General features: G+C 40.4%; 1 protein-coding gene across 5 annotated transcripts in view; it reads left to right on the top strand.

Annotated features, from left to right (window-relative positions):
- The window catches only part of stag2b (STAG2 cohesin complex component b), a 164,991-nt gene that overhangs the window by 41,973 nt on the left and 105,931 nt on the right, over window positions 1-17,087 (top strand). For 3 of the 5 annotated variants that reach the window (XM_078547460.1, XM_078547459.1, XM_078547458.1), the window contains exon 2: window positions 12,610-12,761. The exons of the other annotated variants lie outside the window; for them this stretch is intronic. In XM_078547460.1, coding sequence (XP_078403586.1) covers window positions 12,718-12,761 — 44 coding nt within the window. In that variant the 5' untranslated portion in view covers window positions 12,610-12,717. The remainder of the gene's footprint in view (window positions 1-12,609; window positions 12,762-17,087) is intronic. 5 annotated transcript variants of the gene reach the window in all.

The following is a 17,087-nucleotide window of genomic DNA, read 5'->3' as shown; positions in this document are numbered from 1 at the left end:
AACTGATGCATAGTCCAACGCATACATATGTTATGGCCAGCTTGAAAATAGAAACAGAAGGATATTTTTGTTCGTCGGAAGCAATAAAAAGTTTTTTTTATCACAATCAAAGAAACAGTTCAAAATCTTCAACAAAAATACATTCCATTGACAAACAAAACCTCTTAAGAAATACCTATCTGTGGCTCACTCAAAGTTAAGGATAGTATTAGCTTACAATGCTGCAAAAAACAATAGCAAGTCCGAGGATTGGGAGTGTTTTAGAAACCAGCAGAGGGCAACTAAAAGTTGATAAAAATGGAAGACTAGAATATGAGAGTAAACGAGCCAGAAATATAAAACAGATTGCACGAGCTTTTATAAGTATAAAAAAGGGAAGAGAGTAGCTCATGTAAATGCTGGCCCCTTAGAAGCAGAGACAGCGACAGGAGAAATGATCATGGGGAACGAGGAAATGGCAGAGGCATTAAACAAATACATTGTCTCTCTCTTCACAGTAGAAGACAAAAGTTCCATACCAGAAATAGACAGTAACCTAGGGACTAAAAAGAGTGAAGAAATTAAGGAAATTAAGATCAGCAGAGAAAATATATTGGCACAATTTAAGGGACTAAAATCTGGCAAATCCATGAGACCTGATGACCTACACCCTGGGGTTCTAAAAGAGATAGCTGCAGAGATAGTGTATGTGCTGGCTATAATTTTCCAAAATTCCTTAGATTCGGGAAGGTCCCTTTAGATTGGGAGTTGGCAAATGTTGTCCCACTTTTCAAAGGAGGAGGGAGAGAGAAAACAATGAACTGCAGGCCAGTTAGCCTAACAGTTGTTGGGAAAATGCTGGAATCTATTATTCGGGAAGTCTAAACAATGCACTTAGAAAAGCTTAGTATAGTTAGAACAAGTCAACATGGTTTTACTAAAGAGAAATTCTGTTTGACAAATTTGTTAGAGCTTTTTTGAGGATGTAACTAGTCCGGTAGATGAAGAGGAACCAGTAGATGTTCTAAACCTGGATTTCCAAAAGGTATTTTATAAGGCGCCACACAAAAGGTTAATAGGCAAGGTAGGGGCTCATGGAGTTGGGGCTAATATTTTATCATGGATAGAGGATTGGTCAATGGATAGAAAACAGGTTGAGCATAAATGGGGTCTTTTCAAGCTGGCAGAGAGTGAATAGTGGAATCCCGCAAGGACCAGTGCTGGGACCTCAGTTATTTACTATCTATATTTACGACTTAGGTGAAGAGACAGAGACATGAATCAAAGTTTGCTGATAGAACCATAGAAAAGTTACAGCACAGAAGGAGGCCATTCAGCCCATCTTGTCCGTGCCAGCCCGAGGACACCCAGGTGCCCTTTCTGATCCCACCTTCCTGCTCCCGGCCCATAGCCATGCAGCTTACAGCACTTAAGGTGCAGATCCAGGCACTTTTTAAAAGAGTTTAGAGTTTCTGCCTCTACCACCAGCGAATTCCAGACACCCACTACCCTCAGCGTAAAAAAAAAAGTTCTCCCTCAAGTCCCCCCTACACCTTCTGCCACTTATCTTGAATATATGTCCCCTGGTTCTAGAATTCTCCACCAAGGGAAACAAGCTATCAAGCTAGGTGGGAAAGTAAGCTGCAGGGACACATATGCTGCAAAGAGATATAGGCAGATTAAGTGAATGGGCAACAAGGTGGCAGCTTGAATATAATGTGGGGAAATGTGAAATTATTCACTTTAGTCAAATGAATAGAAAAGTAGAGTTTTATGAAAAGGTGTGTAACTTCTAAGTGTTGATGTTCAAAGTCACTTGGGTGTTCTTGTATAAGGAATGTGGAAAGTTAGCATGCAGGTGTATCAAGCAATAGGAACGCTAATAGCATGTTGACCTTTATTGCAAGGGATTGGTGTACAAGAATAAATAAACATTGCTGTGAATGCACAGGGTTTTAGTGACACCACACCTGGAATATGATATGCAGTTTTGGTCTCCATACTTAAGAAAGGATATATTTGCATTGGAGATGGTGCAGTGAAGGTTCACTGGATTGGTCCTTGAGATGAGGAAGTTGTCCTATGATAGGCCAAGTAAATTGTGTTTATATTCTCTAGAGTTTAGAAGAATGAGAGTCAGTCTCATTAAAATCTACAGAATTCTGAAAAGGCCTGATAGGATAGACGATGAGAGATTGTTTCCGCTGGTTGAGGAATCTAAAACACAGGAGCACTGTCTCAGGATTAGGGGCCAATCATTTAGGACTGAGATGAGGAGAAATTACTTCACTCAAAGGGTTGTGAATCTTTGGAACTCTCCACCTCAGAGGGTTCTGGATGCTCCATCGTATAATTCATTTAAGGCAGGGATAGACAGATTTTTGGTGTCTTGGCATTTGGGGATATGGAGATTGGGAGGAAAAATGGAGTTGAAGTCCAAGATCAGCCATAATGGTACTGAATGGCTGAGCAGGCTCAATGGACCATATAGTCTACACCTGCTCCTGTTTCTTGTGTTTGTGTTCTTCAACAAAAAAAATCACATTTAAAGGATATGTGTTAACTCTGATTAGTTCCAAAATTTAGCATATTTGCAATATGTAGAGAATACTTTTTAAATTCAGAATTTCTGTCACCTTAATAGAAAATTAATTTATTTGTTTTAGAAAATACACTATAAATTAAGAACTAGGAACTAGGAGCAGGTGTAGGCAATTCAGCACCTCGAGCCTGCCCCGCCATTCGATACGATCATGGCTGATCTCACTTCGGCCTCAACTCCAATTTCCTGCCCTCTGCCCATAACCTTTCAACCCGTTACTAATTTAAAATCTGTCTATCTCCTCAAATTTATTCAGAGTCCCAGCATCCACTACGCTCTGAGGTAGTGAATTCCACAGATTCACGACCCTTTGAGAAAAGTAATTCCTCCTCATCTCTGATTTAAATCTACCACCCCTTAGCCTAAAACTCTGGCCTCTCGCTCTAGAATGCCCCACAAGGGGAAACATCCACTCCACGTCTACTTTGTCTATCCCCTTTAGCATCTTATATACCTCAATTAGATGATCTCTCATCCTTCTAAACTCTAGCGAGTATAGGCCTAAACTGCTCAATCTGTCCTCATAAGTCAAACCCTGCATCTCTGGAATCAATCTAGTGAACCTCCTCTGAATCGCCTCCAATGCAACTACATCCTTCCTCAAGTAAGGGGCCAAAACTCTGCACAGTACTCCAGGTGCAGTCTCACCAATGCCTTGTACAGTTGCAATAACACTTTCTTATTTTTATACTCTCTTCCTTTAGCAATAAATGCTAAAATTCCATTTGCCGCCTTTATTACCTACTGTACCTGTATACTAGCTTTCAGCGGTTCATGCACGAGGATACCCAGATCTCTCTGCACTGAAGCATTCTGAGGTTTCTCTCCATTTAAATAATAATTGCCTTTTTATTCTTCCGACCAAAATGGATAACCTCACACTTATCCACGTAAATTGACAAACTACATTTAAAAAATAAGATACAAAGAGTCTTTTGTGGTATGGTCTCCTTTAAAACATCAAACTACAACTTCCAGTACAAATTTTATTTATTGCTGCACTTGTCATGCTGGAAATCATACATAACTCTGACTGAGACCCCTTCCCCCTCCCATGCATTTGTGAATGGTGCTGAGCATTGTCCCTTATCCTCCTATTTCTGTACTCACTTGCTCGTGGCGCTGGGAGTAATCCCGGGATTACTACATTTGTGGTCCTCCTTGCTAATTTTTGACCTAGCTCCCTAAATTCTGTACGCAGGACTACATCCCCCCTTCCTACCTAACTCAATGGTACCAATATGGACTGCGACCTCTGGCTGATCACCCTACCCCAGAAGAATGTCCTGCAACTGCTCTGTGACATCCTCTGTGATATGCCCTGCTTTTCATGGATAGCATATGCCAAGGTAATTTTCCACATTGTTGAGTAGATACCAGTGTTGTAGCTGTACTGGAATAGCTTGGCATGGGGCGCAGCAAGTTCTGGAGCACAAGTCTTCAGTACTATTGCTGGAATGTTGTCAGATCCCATAACCTTTGCACTATCCAGTGCCTTCAGCCATTTCTTGATAGTGTGGAGTGAATCGAATTCGCTGAAGATCGGCATCTGTGATGCTGGGGACCTCTGTAGAAGGCTGTGATAGATCATTCACTCAGTACTTCTGGCTGAAGATTGTTGCAAATGCTTCAAGTGAGGTGCACTAATGTGCTGGGCTCCCATATTGTTGAGCATGGGGATATTTATGGAGTCACTGCCTCATGTTAGTTTCATTATTCATGACTGGATGAGGCAAGACTGCAGAGCTTTGAACTAATCTGTTGGTTGTGGGATCGCTTAGCTCTGCTTCTGCTGTTTGGCATGCAGTTGTTCTGTGTTGTAGCTTCACCAGGTTGACAGCTCATTTTTAGGTATGCCTGGTTCTGCTCTTGGCATGCCCTCCTGCACTCTTCACTGAACCAGGATTGATCCCCTGGCTTAATTGTAATGTCAGAGTGAGGGATATGCTGGACCATGAGCTTACAGGTTGTGGTGAATGCTATTCTGCTGTTGCTGAGGGCCCATAGTGTATAATGGATGCTCTTTCTGAGTTGCGAGATCTGTTCTGAATCTATCCTGTTTAGCATAGTGGTACTGCCATGCATCATGATGGAGGATATGCTCAGTGTGAAGGGATTGAAGTCCCTGCCCCACCCAAAGTAAATTCTGTGCTCTTGCCACCCTCAGTGTTTCTTTCCATTGGTGTTCAACATGGAGGAGAACTGATTAATCAGCTGAAGGGGTTGTGGGGGGAGGAGGGGCGTCTGTGGTGTAGGTGGTAACCAGCAGATTTCCTTTTCTATGTTTGACCTGATGCCATGAGACTTCATGGGGTCCAGAGTCAATGTTGAGGACTCTCAGGGCAACTCCCTCCTGACTGTATACCACTGTACTGTAACCTCTTGTTAGGATTGACATACCCAGGAATGGTGCTGGTGCTCTTTGGAACATTGGCTACAAGGTATGGTTCCAGGAATATCACTGTGTCAGGCTGTCATTTGACAAATCTGAGCGTAGCTCTCCCAATTTTGTCACAAGCCCCCACATGTTTCTAAGGTTTTGCAGGATTGGGTGTGCATTTGTTGTTTCCTGTGCCTGAGTTGATGCCAGGTGATCCATCCATTTTTATTCCTTTGTATCTTAGCTATAGCGGTTTGGCACAACTGAGCACATTTAAGAATCAACCACGTTGCTGTGGGAATGGAGTCAAGTGTAGGTCAGACCAGCTGAGAATGGCTGATTTCCTTCTCTGAAGGGCATTCATGATAGTTTCATGGTTACCATTACCATTGAAAGCACTAGCTTTCAATTCCAGATTTTTATTAATTAATTAGAATCGCTTCCTGGTTCAGGACTTTGAAAACCCTGTTCTAAAACTGAGAATTGATGAAACAGCTTTCCCTCTTCACGCTTCCTGTTATCACTTGGGGGGGAATAAAGCAGTGTCCCTTTTCCAGCTCCCTGATTCCACCCCCCCTTCATTATTTCCACACCACATTTCTCCCCCTTTTCTGGTCCCCTGTAACTCCCCTCCCCACATCAATGATTTGAGACTGACACTCCCTTTCTAAATAGCACTGTACTCATGGACCCTTTCAATTTTCCAAAGTCCAGCACCTTAACTGTTTCACCCATCACCTGCCATTGCCTCATGTATATCACCCCTGATACTCCCAGACCATGCAACTCCGTGAGTTCATCCTCCAAGTACTCCTCCAACCAGCAACCTTTCCAAGACATTATTCATTATAATTCCCAACTTCAGAATCTCCCTTTCTTTGCTCCTCTTCAGTGCAAAACTGCATGATTTTTTCCCCCTAGTTGTTGATTGTCATACGCATATGGGTATAAAATTTGTAGAAGGCGTATAATTTTGCTGTATTGTATTGTCAAATGTTTCCATCAAAGTAACTATATATCCATTTTCGCTTCTGAGAGAATATAAAATCATGAATAATCTTTTTAGTGTACATGCCTAGGACAACAAAAGATCTCTACTTTTAGGAATTTCATAAGTTATTGTTTTTCAGAGTGATATGCTAGTACTTTGAAACTGTAGAAAGTAACTCGAGTGTTGTAAAAGAAGTTGAGTTCAGTTGCTTTGGTGAGCAAAGATCAGGCAAAGCATGGGTGTCATGAGATTTAGCTTGATCCATAATAGCTGGTAGTTTTGATTTCTGATGTGTTAACCAAATTTCAGTAATGTTTTTAAACAAACTAGTGTAGTGTTTATTTTTCTCTAATGACTTGAAAATAATTTTAACACTGCCAGACTTTTTAGGTATTAAAAAGTTTTGTTCACAAATTGACAAAATTGTTTATTTGGTGTTATGACCTTGGTGGAGACCAGTTGCATTTAACAAGAAATTTGAACTCCCCGGCCGTTAACCGAAAGAATTATACCACAAGATTTCATGTTTTAAACACATACTTTTACTATATGAATTAAACACAGCAGGTGCTACATACAACACTAATACTTTAAACCTGAAAATCCCAACTGACCACTTACCGTTCCTACTTTTACTTCCCCCCAAGAGTCCCCCTATACTTTACAGGATTTTGAGGGTTCATTTCTGGGACCCCAAATCAAGGTATGCCACAGCTCTGTAATTCACTTTGAATTTCCTCAAGTGTTCCTGCTTTTCTTCGAGGTATGAGGAGTCCTTCTTGGCATTCTTCTACTAGCATCCTGCTAAGTGAAGTCCCCCAACTCCCCATCAATGCTTGTGGACGTAGCAACTTAAAGGTGTTCACCAGTTTCTCAAATCCAGGGCTTTTCCATTTATCTTGCAGTTAAAAATTCAACTTTCAAACTAAAAGTTATATTCCTAAAACACATGAATCATAAAATTAGGTATTCATAACAATCGCTACAATTTACAGCCGGTGTGTAGCCAGCCATGCAAAGCAATGCTAAGCACGATTTCCATTGTACTCTCGTTTTGGTGCTTCTCCCCTTTGGGGAAAGGGAGAACATGTCAGGTTTCCTGCTATTATTGTCGTCCATTTTTTTTTTGGTAGAAATTGCATTTTAGTTTTGCATGAGGATGGGATAAGATGGAGATTCATTCTCCAGGCTGATGTGTTAGCATTGACCATTTTAATAAAGGTGTCCTGTGACAGTAGAAAATTCCATTGATTTATGTTTGACAGCACTGTCCCCCAGACTGAGAGAATTAGATGACTCTTACAGTGCTATGGATTCTGTTGTGAGATTTCCAAATGTGACCCTTATCAGCTGCACCTCCAGGATAAATGTAATTCAGGAATATTTTCCTATCCCAACTGTTGACCTGCTCTGGCTGGCCATAATCTCCCTTCTGCCCTTTACTCCAGGCTCCCTCCTCCCAGGAATTGCGTGCATTGCAAATTGAACTATGTTAGGTTAATTTGCTTAATATATACCAAGTAGACTGACTGGGTGGGTATGACATTAGAGGAAATCAAAAAATATATTAGGACATTTAAGATAGAAATGGTGGAGTTGGTGTTTAGTCCAACTTAGAGGGATAAATCCCCCAAACTGAAAGGTGTGATAACCTTCAGAAAAGAGGTTATCATAAGCTTATCATGGAAATCATAAATGGTACTAGGGCTGACTTAATAGAGGTTCTTGAAATTGTAAAGGAGTAGAGATGTTTCCACTTGTGGGGAAGATGCAAGATGGTCACTAATATATCCAATAAGGAATCCTGGAGAAGCTTCTTTACCGAGAGAGTGATTAGAATATGGAACTTTGTACCAAATGACATAGCTGAAGGGAATGGCATCGATGCATTAAAGGGAAAGTTATGTTAACACGAGGGAGAAGGACATACGAAGGATATGCTGATGGGACCCAAAGGAGGGTGGGAGAAGGCTTGTGTAAAGCATAGAGCAGTTGGGCTGGTTGGCTTATTTTTGTGCTGTGAATTCTATATAAACTTTGCTTTGGTGTAGTCAATGGCTAAGAATTCCCTTCAAGCTGCTCTGCCATAATTTTGCCAGAAATGTGGCGGTATTTAAAATGTACAAAAAGGTTGTGGCTAACGGACCTTGAAGGTGTGCAATTTTTAAAATAATTCCTTTTAATTTGAAGTGCTGTAATTGCACTAATCAAATTGAATTTATACAGGTTTTTTTCTGGAATTGTTTGAAGAAAAAATGCTGATGTAAAACATCATACAAAATTTGATATCTGTAATGGTCATAGATATTGAACATTGTAGTTTTCTCTGAAGCCCAAAAAATCAGTTATGGATGTGCTATAAAGTAGAACACGAGTAATCTTGTCGTTAATTTCAAAGAAATATTTGAAGAATACTTGACTGGCTGATCCATATCATTGTGTTTGAAACTTGTACATTTAGAGTTTCCAATTTAATATAACTATGAAGTGGGTGCAAGTTGAGCATGATATTGGATCTTGTGTATGTTTTGTAACTTGTACAAATAAATTTTAAAAACATTAGTGTTTATGTTCTTTTAGAATACAATGTGCAGCAGTTACAGTGGTATTAATGGTGCTTGCATTTGTTATGTGTTGCTGAATAGTTCTGCATTTTATTCTATGACTCTAATCTTATTTTTGCTCTAAATCTGTTTTTGGTTATTGCTATATTCCCACGTCCCCCACCCCCCAAAAAAGAACTTTATTTTAGGATTCAGTACATCTATACTTGTTACAACATGTGTAACTGACATTCTGTGAACTTTCTGTTCAATAGATGCTTTGGAGAATGAACTTTAAGAACCCAGTCTCTGAATAAAGCTAGTTTAGGTACAGGGTATCACTCTTGCTTTCAGTTTGGCATTTTAATTTCTTATGCTGTCTAACCTCGTGACCTTTGAATGAGACTGCCAGTGTAGTGAGATACAGTTCCATTTCTTGCTCTATGGGTTGGCATTCACTGAGAATTTGACTGGAGTATCCATGGACTAATTGAGTATGTTTTACTGAGGCCCTTGCAGGAAGGAGGTCTTCATTGTAATTATTCATTTAAACTGGATATGAACACAGGTTGTTAAGGTAAAACTCTAAATTATTAGTCAAGTTAAAAATTAAAGAAGCTTCCACTTTTCAATAAAATTATTTCTTTAGACTGTTGGTTTAAATTTGCAGTGGGCCTCCGAAAAACAATTAGTAGTAACTGCTTCAATTTATTTTTTTAACTTACTGTAAAACTATGTTGGGAATCAGATTTTATTACTAGCACCAATTTTATTTTCTAAGTACCAAAGAATTGCAGTAGTTTTTACATCATCCGGAGCCCTTCATCAAAGGCTTATGCACCAGTTACATTGTGGGGGAATATGGTGGTACAGTAATAATGTCACTGGACTAGTAATCCGGAGGCCCAGGCTAATGCTGTGGGAACATGGATTCAAACCCCACCATGGCAACTAGTGGAATTTACTTTCAATTAATAAATCTGGAATATGAAGCTAGTTCCAGTAAGGCTGACCATGAAGCTATCATCAATTGTCCCATCTGGTTTACTTATGCCCTTTAGGAAAGGAAATCTGCTATCCTTACCTGGTCTAGCCTGCATGTGATTCCAGTCCCACAGCAATGTGGTTTACTCTTAACTGCCTTCAGCAATGGCCTAGTAAACCACTTAGTTCAAGGGCAATTAGGGATGGGCAATAAATGCTGGCCTTGCCAGTGATGCCCACAACGATGAAATATCTTCGGGAGCAAAAGAGGTCCTAGGTTGGTGTGAAGCAGCATAAATACAGTATTTGTTGAAGTTGCTTGGATTTGGCATTTTTCCCCCTTGTGGTTCTGTGAACTTGGAGCATTTTTTCCACATTCAAGGTATGAATGTTGAGTTAGTCCAGAAAGGCTAATTATCCTTACTTATATTTTGCATTGGTATAAATTGCAACTGTTATAAATCGTATAAATTTAACTTCTGAAATGGCTTAATGAACATTTAAAAATAAAAAGTGTAGATACTGATTTCCGACCTTTATTTCCATAGGCAGTTGACGGTTGGCTATATGAAGAGCAGGTAGTATAGCTCTGCAGTTGTGCTCCCACTTTCTCATAAATGGTACTAGTGCCATCAATATAAGTGCACTATTACTTGTTTAAAACATAAATGGAATAATCCTGCAACACAAAATATTATTGCTGTATTTGTAGAAAGCTGTAATGTGTGTATTGTTTACTATTTTACCATTTCATTGACCTGATTCTATGTATTTGTCCGGTGATCTAATTGGTGGAAATTGTGCTTCGTGTCCCTATTACTCCTGTAACGATTTGGCCATGGGAACCCCATCACTTGCAGGGCCAGGGCCTTCAATGACTTGCTGCACTAAAAGCCCTTGTTTTACTGATCCTGCTTCTTCTTGCTATTATTCTTCACCTGCTGGTCTTGCTCCTCATAACCTTTCTTAACTGTACAATTTTTTTGATGGACGGCACCATCATTGCTGCAGAAGCTGCTACTATGTTTGATTTGCCAGATCTGTGTTCTCTGTTCAAGTCTCAGACTTGCTCGTTCCCTCCTAACCTATTGTACTTTGATTCTAGCAGCAACTTGAATCCTGGCTGCTGGTACTCCTGACCCTGTTGGCCTTGTACCTACCTCCATGTTCCAGAGCCAGGAAAATGCAAATGGGCTTTTAAGCAGGGAAATCAATGTGTGGCTACACCTGGAACATTTGTGCAAAGCCTATTCAAGACAAGAGGGGAGGCAGAGCACTCCAAGTCAGCCTAACTGTCCAGAGAGACCTTTGAGCACCTGATTTGTACTGAGACTGATGCACAGAAACATGCTTTTTTCCATTGGAAGTTTCTTAAATGAAAACCCCAAAAGCCAGGAAGTAGCTTTTTTAACATTTGAAGTTCGATGGACTTAACAGATTATCTTTGCTGGTTTCTACACATTTGTATCAAAGGGATGAATTTGTCAGTTATCTACCCTTATGAGGGTTGTTTTGTATCTGCAACTTGTGCCTGTGTTTCACTCTCCCCTAATTATTGCTTCACCCCGCCCCTCTCTTGCACCCTGCGCCCCCTCCCACCCACCAGAACACTCTTGTACATGCAGGTAAAAATTTAACAATTGGTCATTTTTGCTAGTCTCTGGCCATCCCACCCCGTCTTCATATACTGTATTACTTCCTGCTGTTATTTTCCAAAGATGCTGAACCTACATCGACATCTCATTCAAGACTCTTGGTTTTTCTTTTAGATAAAACATCATTTCACTGTTCAGTTTGTGTCCTTTGGGCTATCGTCATGATTTGTCTGTTTGAGTTGGCCTGATGGATGGCTACCCTGTTGCCAGTGATCTGCACTGTTGGCACTCATTTTCAGTCTCCTTCTTTGCCATAGTTGCCAACTGGAACTGGAACTCCTCTTTCAGACTAGACCTCATGCTCTTTCCTTGCCATGTGATGTGCCCCTGCAACTAGAACTTCCTCCTCCCTAATAGCTGTTAATGCTATGCTGGCTGCCTCAACAGTGGTTGGACAGGACAAGTTTAGTTGGGGGAAGCAAGGCTGATGAGAACCAATGCAATAAAGGATCCTGAGATATAGTAGCCATGAGGAATTTTCAGTGGAGCAGCTGTTTGAGCACAGTGATGCTTGGGCCCCAGGTCAATTATTTACAAGTTTTTTCCCATTCTGATGAGCATTTAAATATTCTTTAGACTTGAACTCATCCCACTCCCTTACCCCATTCCCCTCTCCTGCCTTCTGTTTTTGCTTTCCTTCCTTTCTCCTATCACTCGTTCTTCCCCTTTTAACATTCCTGCCCTTTCCTTCCCCTTCTTCAGCTGTCCATCACCCCCATTGTTTCCTCCCTGCCCGTTATTCTTTGACTCCCTCCCCCTCCACCCCCTCATGCTTTGTATTACTCCTTTGGCCTTCAATCTTTCTCCTTCACACTCTACCCCCTCCTTTGGTCACAGTCCCATGCTTCTGCAGCTGCATTTTCCCATCTCTGAGAATGTTCCTTAAAGACTGCCCTGGCATTGAAATCTTCTTTCTTAGGTGGCTGCCCATGTGGAAATTTCTTACATCTGCATTTGTCAGGGGATCCACCAATTGCCAAAATAATATTGGATTTGGGGTTAGTGGATTACACAATCCAGCTGGCCTTTTACAATTTTTATTGAAGATTTTAAAAAAAAGTTTTTGGCTCGTCTTCATCCTCTTCAAAGTGTTGCTAGCTACCGGAGGACTGTTTCAAATTCAAATGGTCATTCCTTCATTATTTTCCTGGACAGTTAGTGTTGGCAATCTATAAACAGTAGGCTGTTTCAATTCTGTTATCACTCAGTCACACTTTTCAGCCAATGTTGCTCTAATTTCTCAACAGTGGTGAAACTTGGCTAATTTCTTCCCTGCTCCCATGTGCCAAGTGCACGAAGACCCATTTTTGCTTCCTACCTTCTACCAGCCAGCATTGGACTGGGAATCAAACCTGGAGCTTCTGATCTGTCTGACTGCGTGCTACACTAGATGAACTATCAATGTAAACTATAAATGTGAAGAGACTAAAGGGGAGGAAGTCAAAAGATTCAGTTTTATGTTTTCTTCCTTTCAGGTTTTGCGTTCTGTGACTAGAAGTGACTAGGTTGGAACTGAACACACTGCTGTTGTGAAGTGGGGAGGACAAATATAATTTATTTTTGTCACGGAAGATGTGTAGGAGATGATAGCTGAACCTGAAATACCCACAGAATTTCATCTCCCTCAGTAAGTTATTTCAGTTATTCAGCCACACAATGTTTTCCATAATGAAAACTGCTAGTCTTGCATGTTTCCCAACTTTGTACAATTAATGTTTTTCCTTCCTTTCCTGAAGCCAGTGATTTGGGCTGGGGGTATGGTTCAGTGGGCCAGTAGCCCACCCAAGAAACTATTCATCATATGTTAGCCCAAACGGTGAGTTTCAGCAGGCTGCTGGACTATGGAAGGAATCACCGCCAAACCCAATCCTATACTTAGCACACTGAACCCTGGTTTATTCGATTTCCCCACTTCAATACCAAGTTATGGAGGCTAATGGACTGTAGTACCACATCACTTGGGGCATTTACTAATGTTCAGCATGATTCAACAGAATTTTTAGATTTGGAGTGCACTTCCTTTGATTTATATTTTCATGTCTTGAATCAGGTGATCCTTGTTGGCTCAAAATTTGGAATCTTGAATTTCAACATTTTATTTTTCTACACCGTTGTAATGTTTCTTAGATATCCCATTTGTAATTATTTAAGCCAATTTGCCTTAAAAGGGTTGGCCCATTCATTCAGCCTGTTACCAACGCCCTTAATTTCTCCAGAGCAATCTGGTCTGACCTGTAGAAATGGAAATTCATCAGATTTCCTAGTGTAATGTGGCTTTTCTTGGACCTCTTCCTAAATTTGCTTTTACCTTAATCTCATTGACTAGAGGTCCTTATGGTGATCTTTCCCCCTGGCCTACATGCATTCAGACCAATTATTTTTAATTCATTGGTTTGAATGAAGTGCTGGCCTCTTTTTGTGTGCTGCAAAAAGGCAAGAATTTGGCACTTTTTTTGTTCTGTGTTGAGCTCCTCGGCTATCCGCAGTAGAGACTCGAGATTCGTCCATCTTCTATTCCTGCTAGGCAAGTCATCTTCAGTGCTATGGCTTCACTCTGAATCCATGTATCCTTACTAAACCAAGTTAACTTGCAAAATATGGTAGCTTGATAGTTTTGATCCAGTGGGTGCACAAGGAGAAACATTTAGTTTTTCCTCTTAGTTTTGCAATTATCTGCTGACGGGTGTCTTGTTCGAGAATATGAACTCTTTGCTGTCCAGCATAGCATGTCTTGCTGCTTTCTGTTCAAGCCTCTGTTGTTTCATTTATTAATTAAGAGCAATGCTTCCAAGAATTGGACACAGCATTCCAGCTGTGGAGTCTGGGCTGCACACGAGCAACTCAAGGTTACTTTAACAGCATCTGGCTCCCCTGTGAACTCTGTCACCAAGAAAAGACAGAAGTAATGCTGTTGTGACCCACTGCAAGTCACGCACCAACCATCCTGACTTGGATATTCATCATTGTTCCTTTATTGTTGCTTGGTTTATGTCCTGAAATTACTTCCTTTACACCACGATGGGAGAACTGTCATCACTAAAGATTGCAATGGTTGAAGAGAAAGTTCACCAAGACTTTGTCAGGGCATCTAAGGGTGAGCAAGAATTGCAGCCTAGCCTACGTCAGTCACATTCTGAGATCAAATTAAAAAGATATTATCCAAGTATATGATGGACATACTTGGTACGCTGCAACTTTGCTGACAGTTGGCTGCTCCTTGTCCGCACCTCCCACCTTCAAAGACTTGTGACGAGGAACTGAATATTAACAAAATGCCAAGAACTGTAAATTCAGACTCTGGGAAATGTTACAAAAATGCTGCACGTGGGGAAGAGGAGAAGAAATTTAGCTGTAAAGGATTATTTCAATACAATAGCAAATATAATGAGTACTATCAAAAAAAGGTGCAAACATTAAAACTGAGCATGCACAAGACATACTCAAGTATTCTAAAGTATAACTTCCTCAAAGCTTCACAAGGGAGACATGAACAATGTTATCCTCTTAAAAAGAGAACGAAAGCAAAATTAATCACTTCACTATTAATGGGATAGGTATCTAGACAAATTGCAAGAACTCAAATATAATAAATGTTTGGGTTTGATGGAATTTATCTTGAGTATCAGAGATGAGAGAGCACCTTAGTGAGGCAATGGGCACCATTGAATTGGTGAACATGGGAAGAAATAGAGTGGAAACAGGATAATTTGATGTCCTTCTTCAAAAACATTTCATTGAGCACACATAAGAACAAATTCAACCCCATGTAAAATTCTTCTATGTAACAGCCACCTAGGAAACATAAGGACATCTGGCTTTATAAGGAGAAGATCCTGCTTGATCAGCCACCTTGAATTTTTTCAGGATGTGATAACCCAAGCGGACTGTGGTAGACCTTACGATGCTGTGTAAAATTTCACACAGGCTATTACTTATAGTCAAAGATATGGGGATTCAAATTAAAACTTGGGTATGGACAAGAAACTGATTCATGACTGGAAAAGTGGGAGGTACTTGTTAGAGGAGTCATATCAGTTAAATCATGCCTGACAAATCTATTAGGTTTCTTTTGAGCATGTAACTAACAGGGCAGATAAAGGGGAGCTGGTCAATGTCCAAAAAGCATTCAGCAAGTTGCCACATAATATGTCATTACACATGATAAGGTCTCATAGGGTTGGGGGTAATGGATAGAAGATTAATGGGTAGAAAACAGAGCAGGGATAAACAGCATTTTCAAGTGGTGGTCATTAACTGATGTTGTGCCTCAGGATCAGTGCAATCTATATTAATAGCTTTGATGAGGGTACCAAAAGTAACACATCCAAGTTAACTGACTATACAAAGCTAGGTGAGACCGTAGGCTGTGAGGAAGGTGTAAAGACTGCATAGATAGGTTAATTAATTGGGCAATAATTTGGCAAGTTGAGTATAATATGGGGAAAAGGCTATTCGCTTTGGTGGGAAGAATAGGGAAAAAAAACAATGTTTCTTAAATGGTGAGAAACTTTTAAATGTTGACGTGCAGAGAGCTTTGGGTGTCCTTGTACAAGAAACACAGAAAACTGCAAGCAAATGCACCAAGTCATTAGGAAGTCAAATGGCATGTTGAGCTTTTGCAAGAAATTTGTGTGCAATAGTAAGATAGCCTTGCTACAACTGTAAAGGGCTTTGGTGAGACCATACTTGGAGTAATCTGCACTTTGTTCATCTTATTAAAGGAAGGGTATACTTAATCTTGGAGGCAGCGAACAAAGGTTCACCAGATTGACATGTGGAATAAGAGGATTCTCCTATGATGAGAGACATGTGGGATCAGAGGATTCCCCTATGATGAGAGGCTGGGTAGAATCGGCCTCTACTTTCTGGAGTTCAGAAGAATGGTGTGCGCATTGAATCATTTAACATTGAGGAGGCTTAGTGGGACAGATGCTGAGTTTCCTCTGACTGGAGAGTCGAGAACTAGAGGCCATAGTCTCAGGTTAAGGGGTCTCCTATTTAAGACTGAGATGAGGAATTTCTTCACTCAGAGGGTTATGAATCTTTGGAATTGTTTGCTCCCGAGTGGATACTTAGTAATTGAGTAAATTCAAGGTTAAGAGATTTTTTGCTCTGGAGGGGAGTTGTGAGATTTGGAATTTGGACAGGTAGATTGACTTGACCTCAAAATCAGCTGTGATCTTATGAATGATAGAGCAGGCATTCAGGGTTCCGTGTGCTTTTCCTGCTCATATTTCTTATATTCAGAGAGAATTAGAGTCGAGTGCCCCAGGGCTTGGTGCTGGGATCGCTATTCTTTTGAATTTGTACAATGACTTGGATTCAGAAACAATGCAAAAATGGTTTGATTTGTGCACTCTTGTCAAATGAGGAGGAACAATGGAATTGAAGGATGCTGCTCAGTATTTATAAAATGAGGTAAACAAAATATGTGAGTGGGGCAATGTATGATGAAATTTAATGCAGAGCAGTGTAAAGTGCTGCATTTAAGAAGGTAAAACGGATGTATGCCTACTTTGAGTTTGTTGAAATAGTTCAGGGTGAGGCTAGAAAAGACTAAAAAGACTTGATGGGTACAACGCTCAATATATCCAATAAATTCAAATCAACAAGGCCAACAAAATTTGGAATAATGTCGCTGAAACGGTGGAATGCAAGTCCTGAGAAAGTCTGAGCATGTTGTGAGTAAACCTTAGAGTATCTTTTCAAAGTGCTTCTGGAATATGTCTAATATTGGTTGCTGAGAAATGAGGGAATCACTGACTACTGGAAGTATTGCAGTGAAATTTCATGGGGCTGATCCATAATGTTAGGGATCAAAGTAATGAAGGAAGGCTGGAGAAGCTTCAGCTTTTCAGCTGGTAAGGAGTCATCTGAGGAAATGATCATATGGAAATCTGCAAGATGAGTAAACCATATAGCACAGGTTACTTAGAGTGCAAGAATATGATGA

The sequence above is a fragment of the Cetorhinus maximus genome, chromosome 8 (genome assembly GCF_964194155.1).
Source record: "Cetorhinus maximus chromosome 8, sCetMax3.hap1.1, whole genome shotgun sequence".
Classification (NCBI taxonomy): Eukaryota; Metazoa; Chordata; class Chondrichthyes; order Lamniformes; family Cetorhinidae; genus Cetorhinus; species Cetorhinus maximus.
Note: the sequence above shows the minus strand (reverse complement) of the source record. Positions and strands in the feature narration are given on the sequence as shown.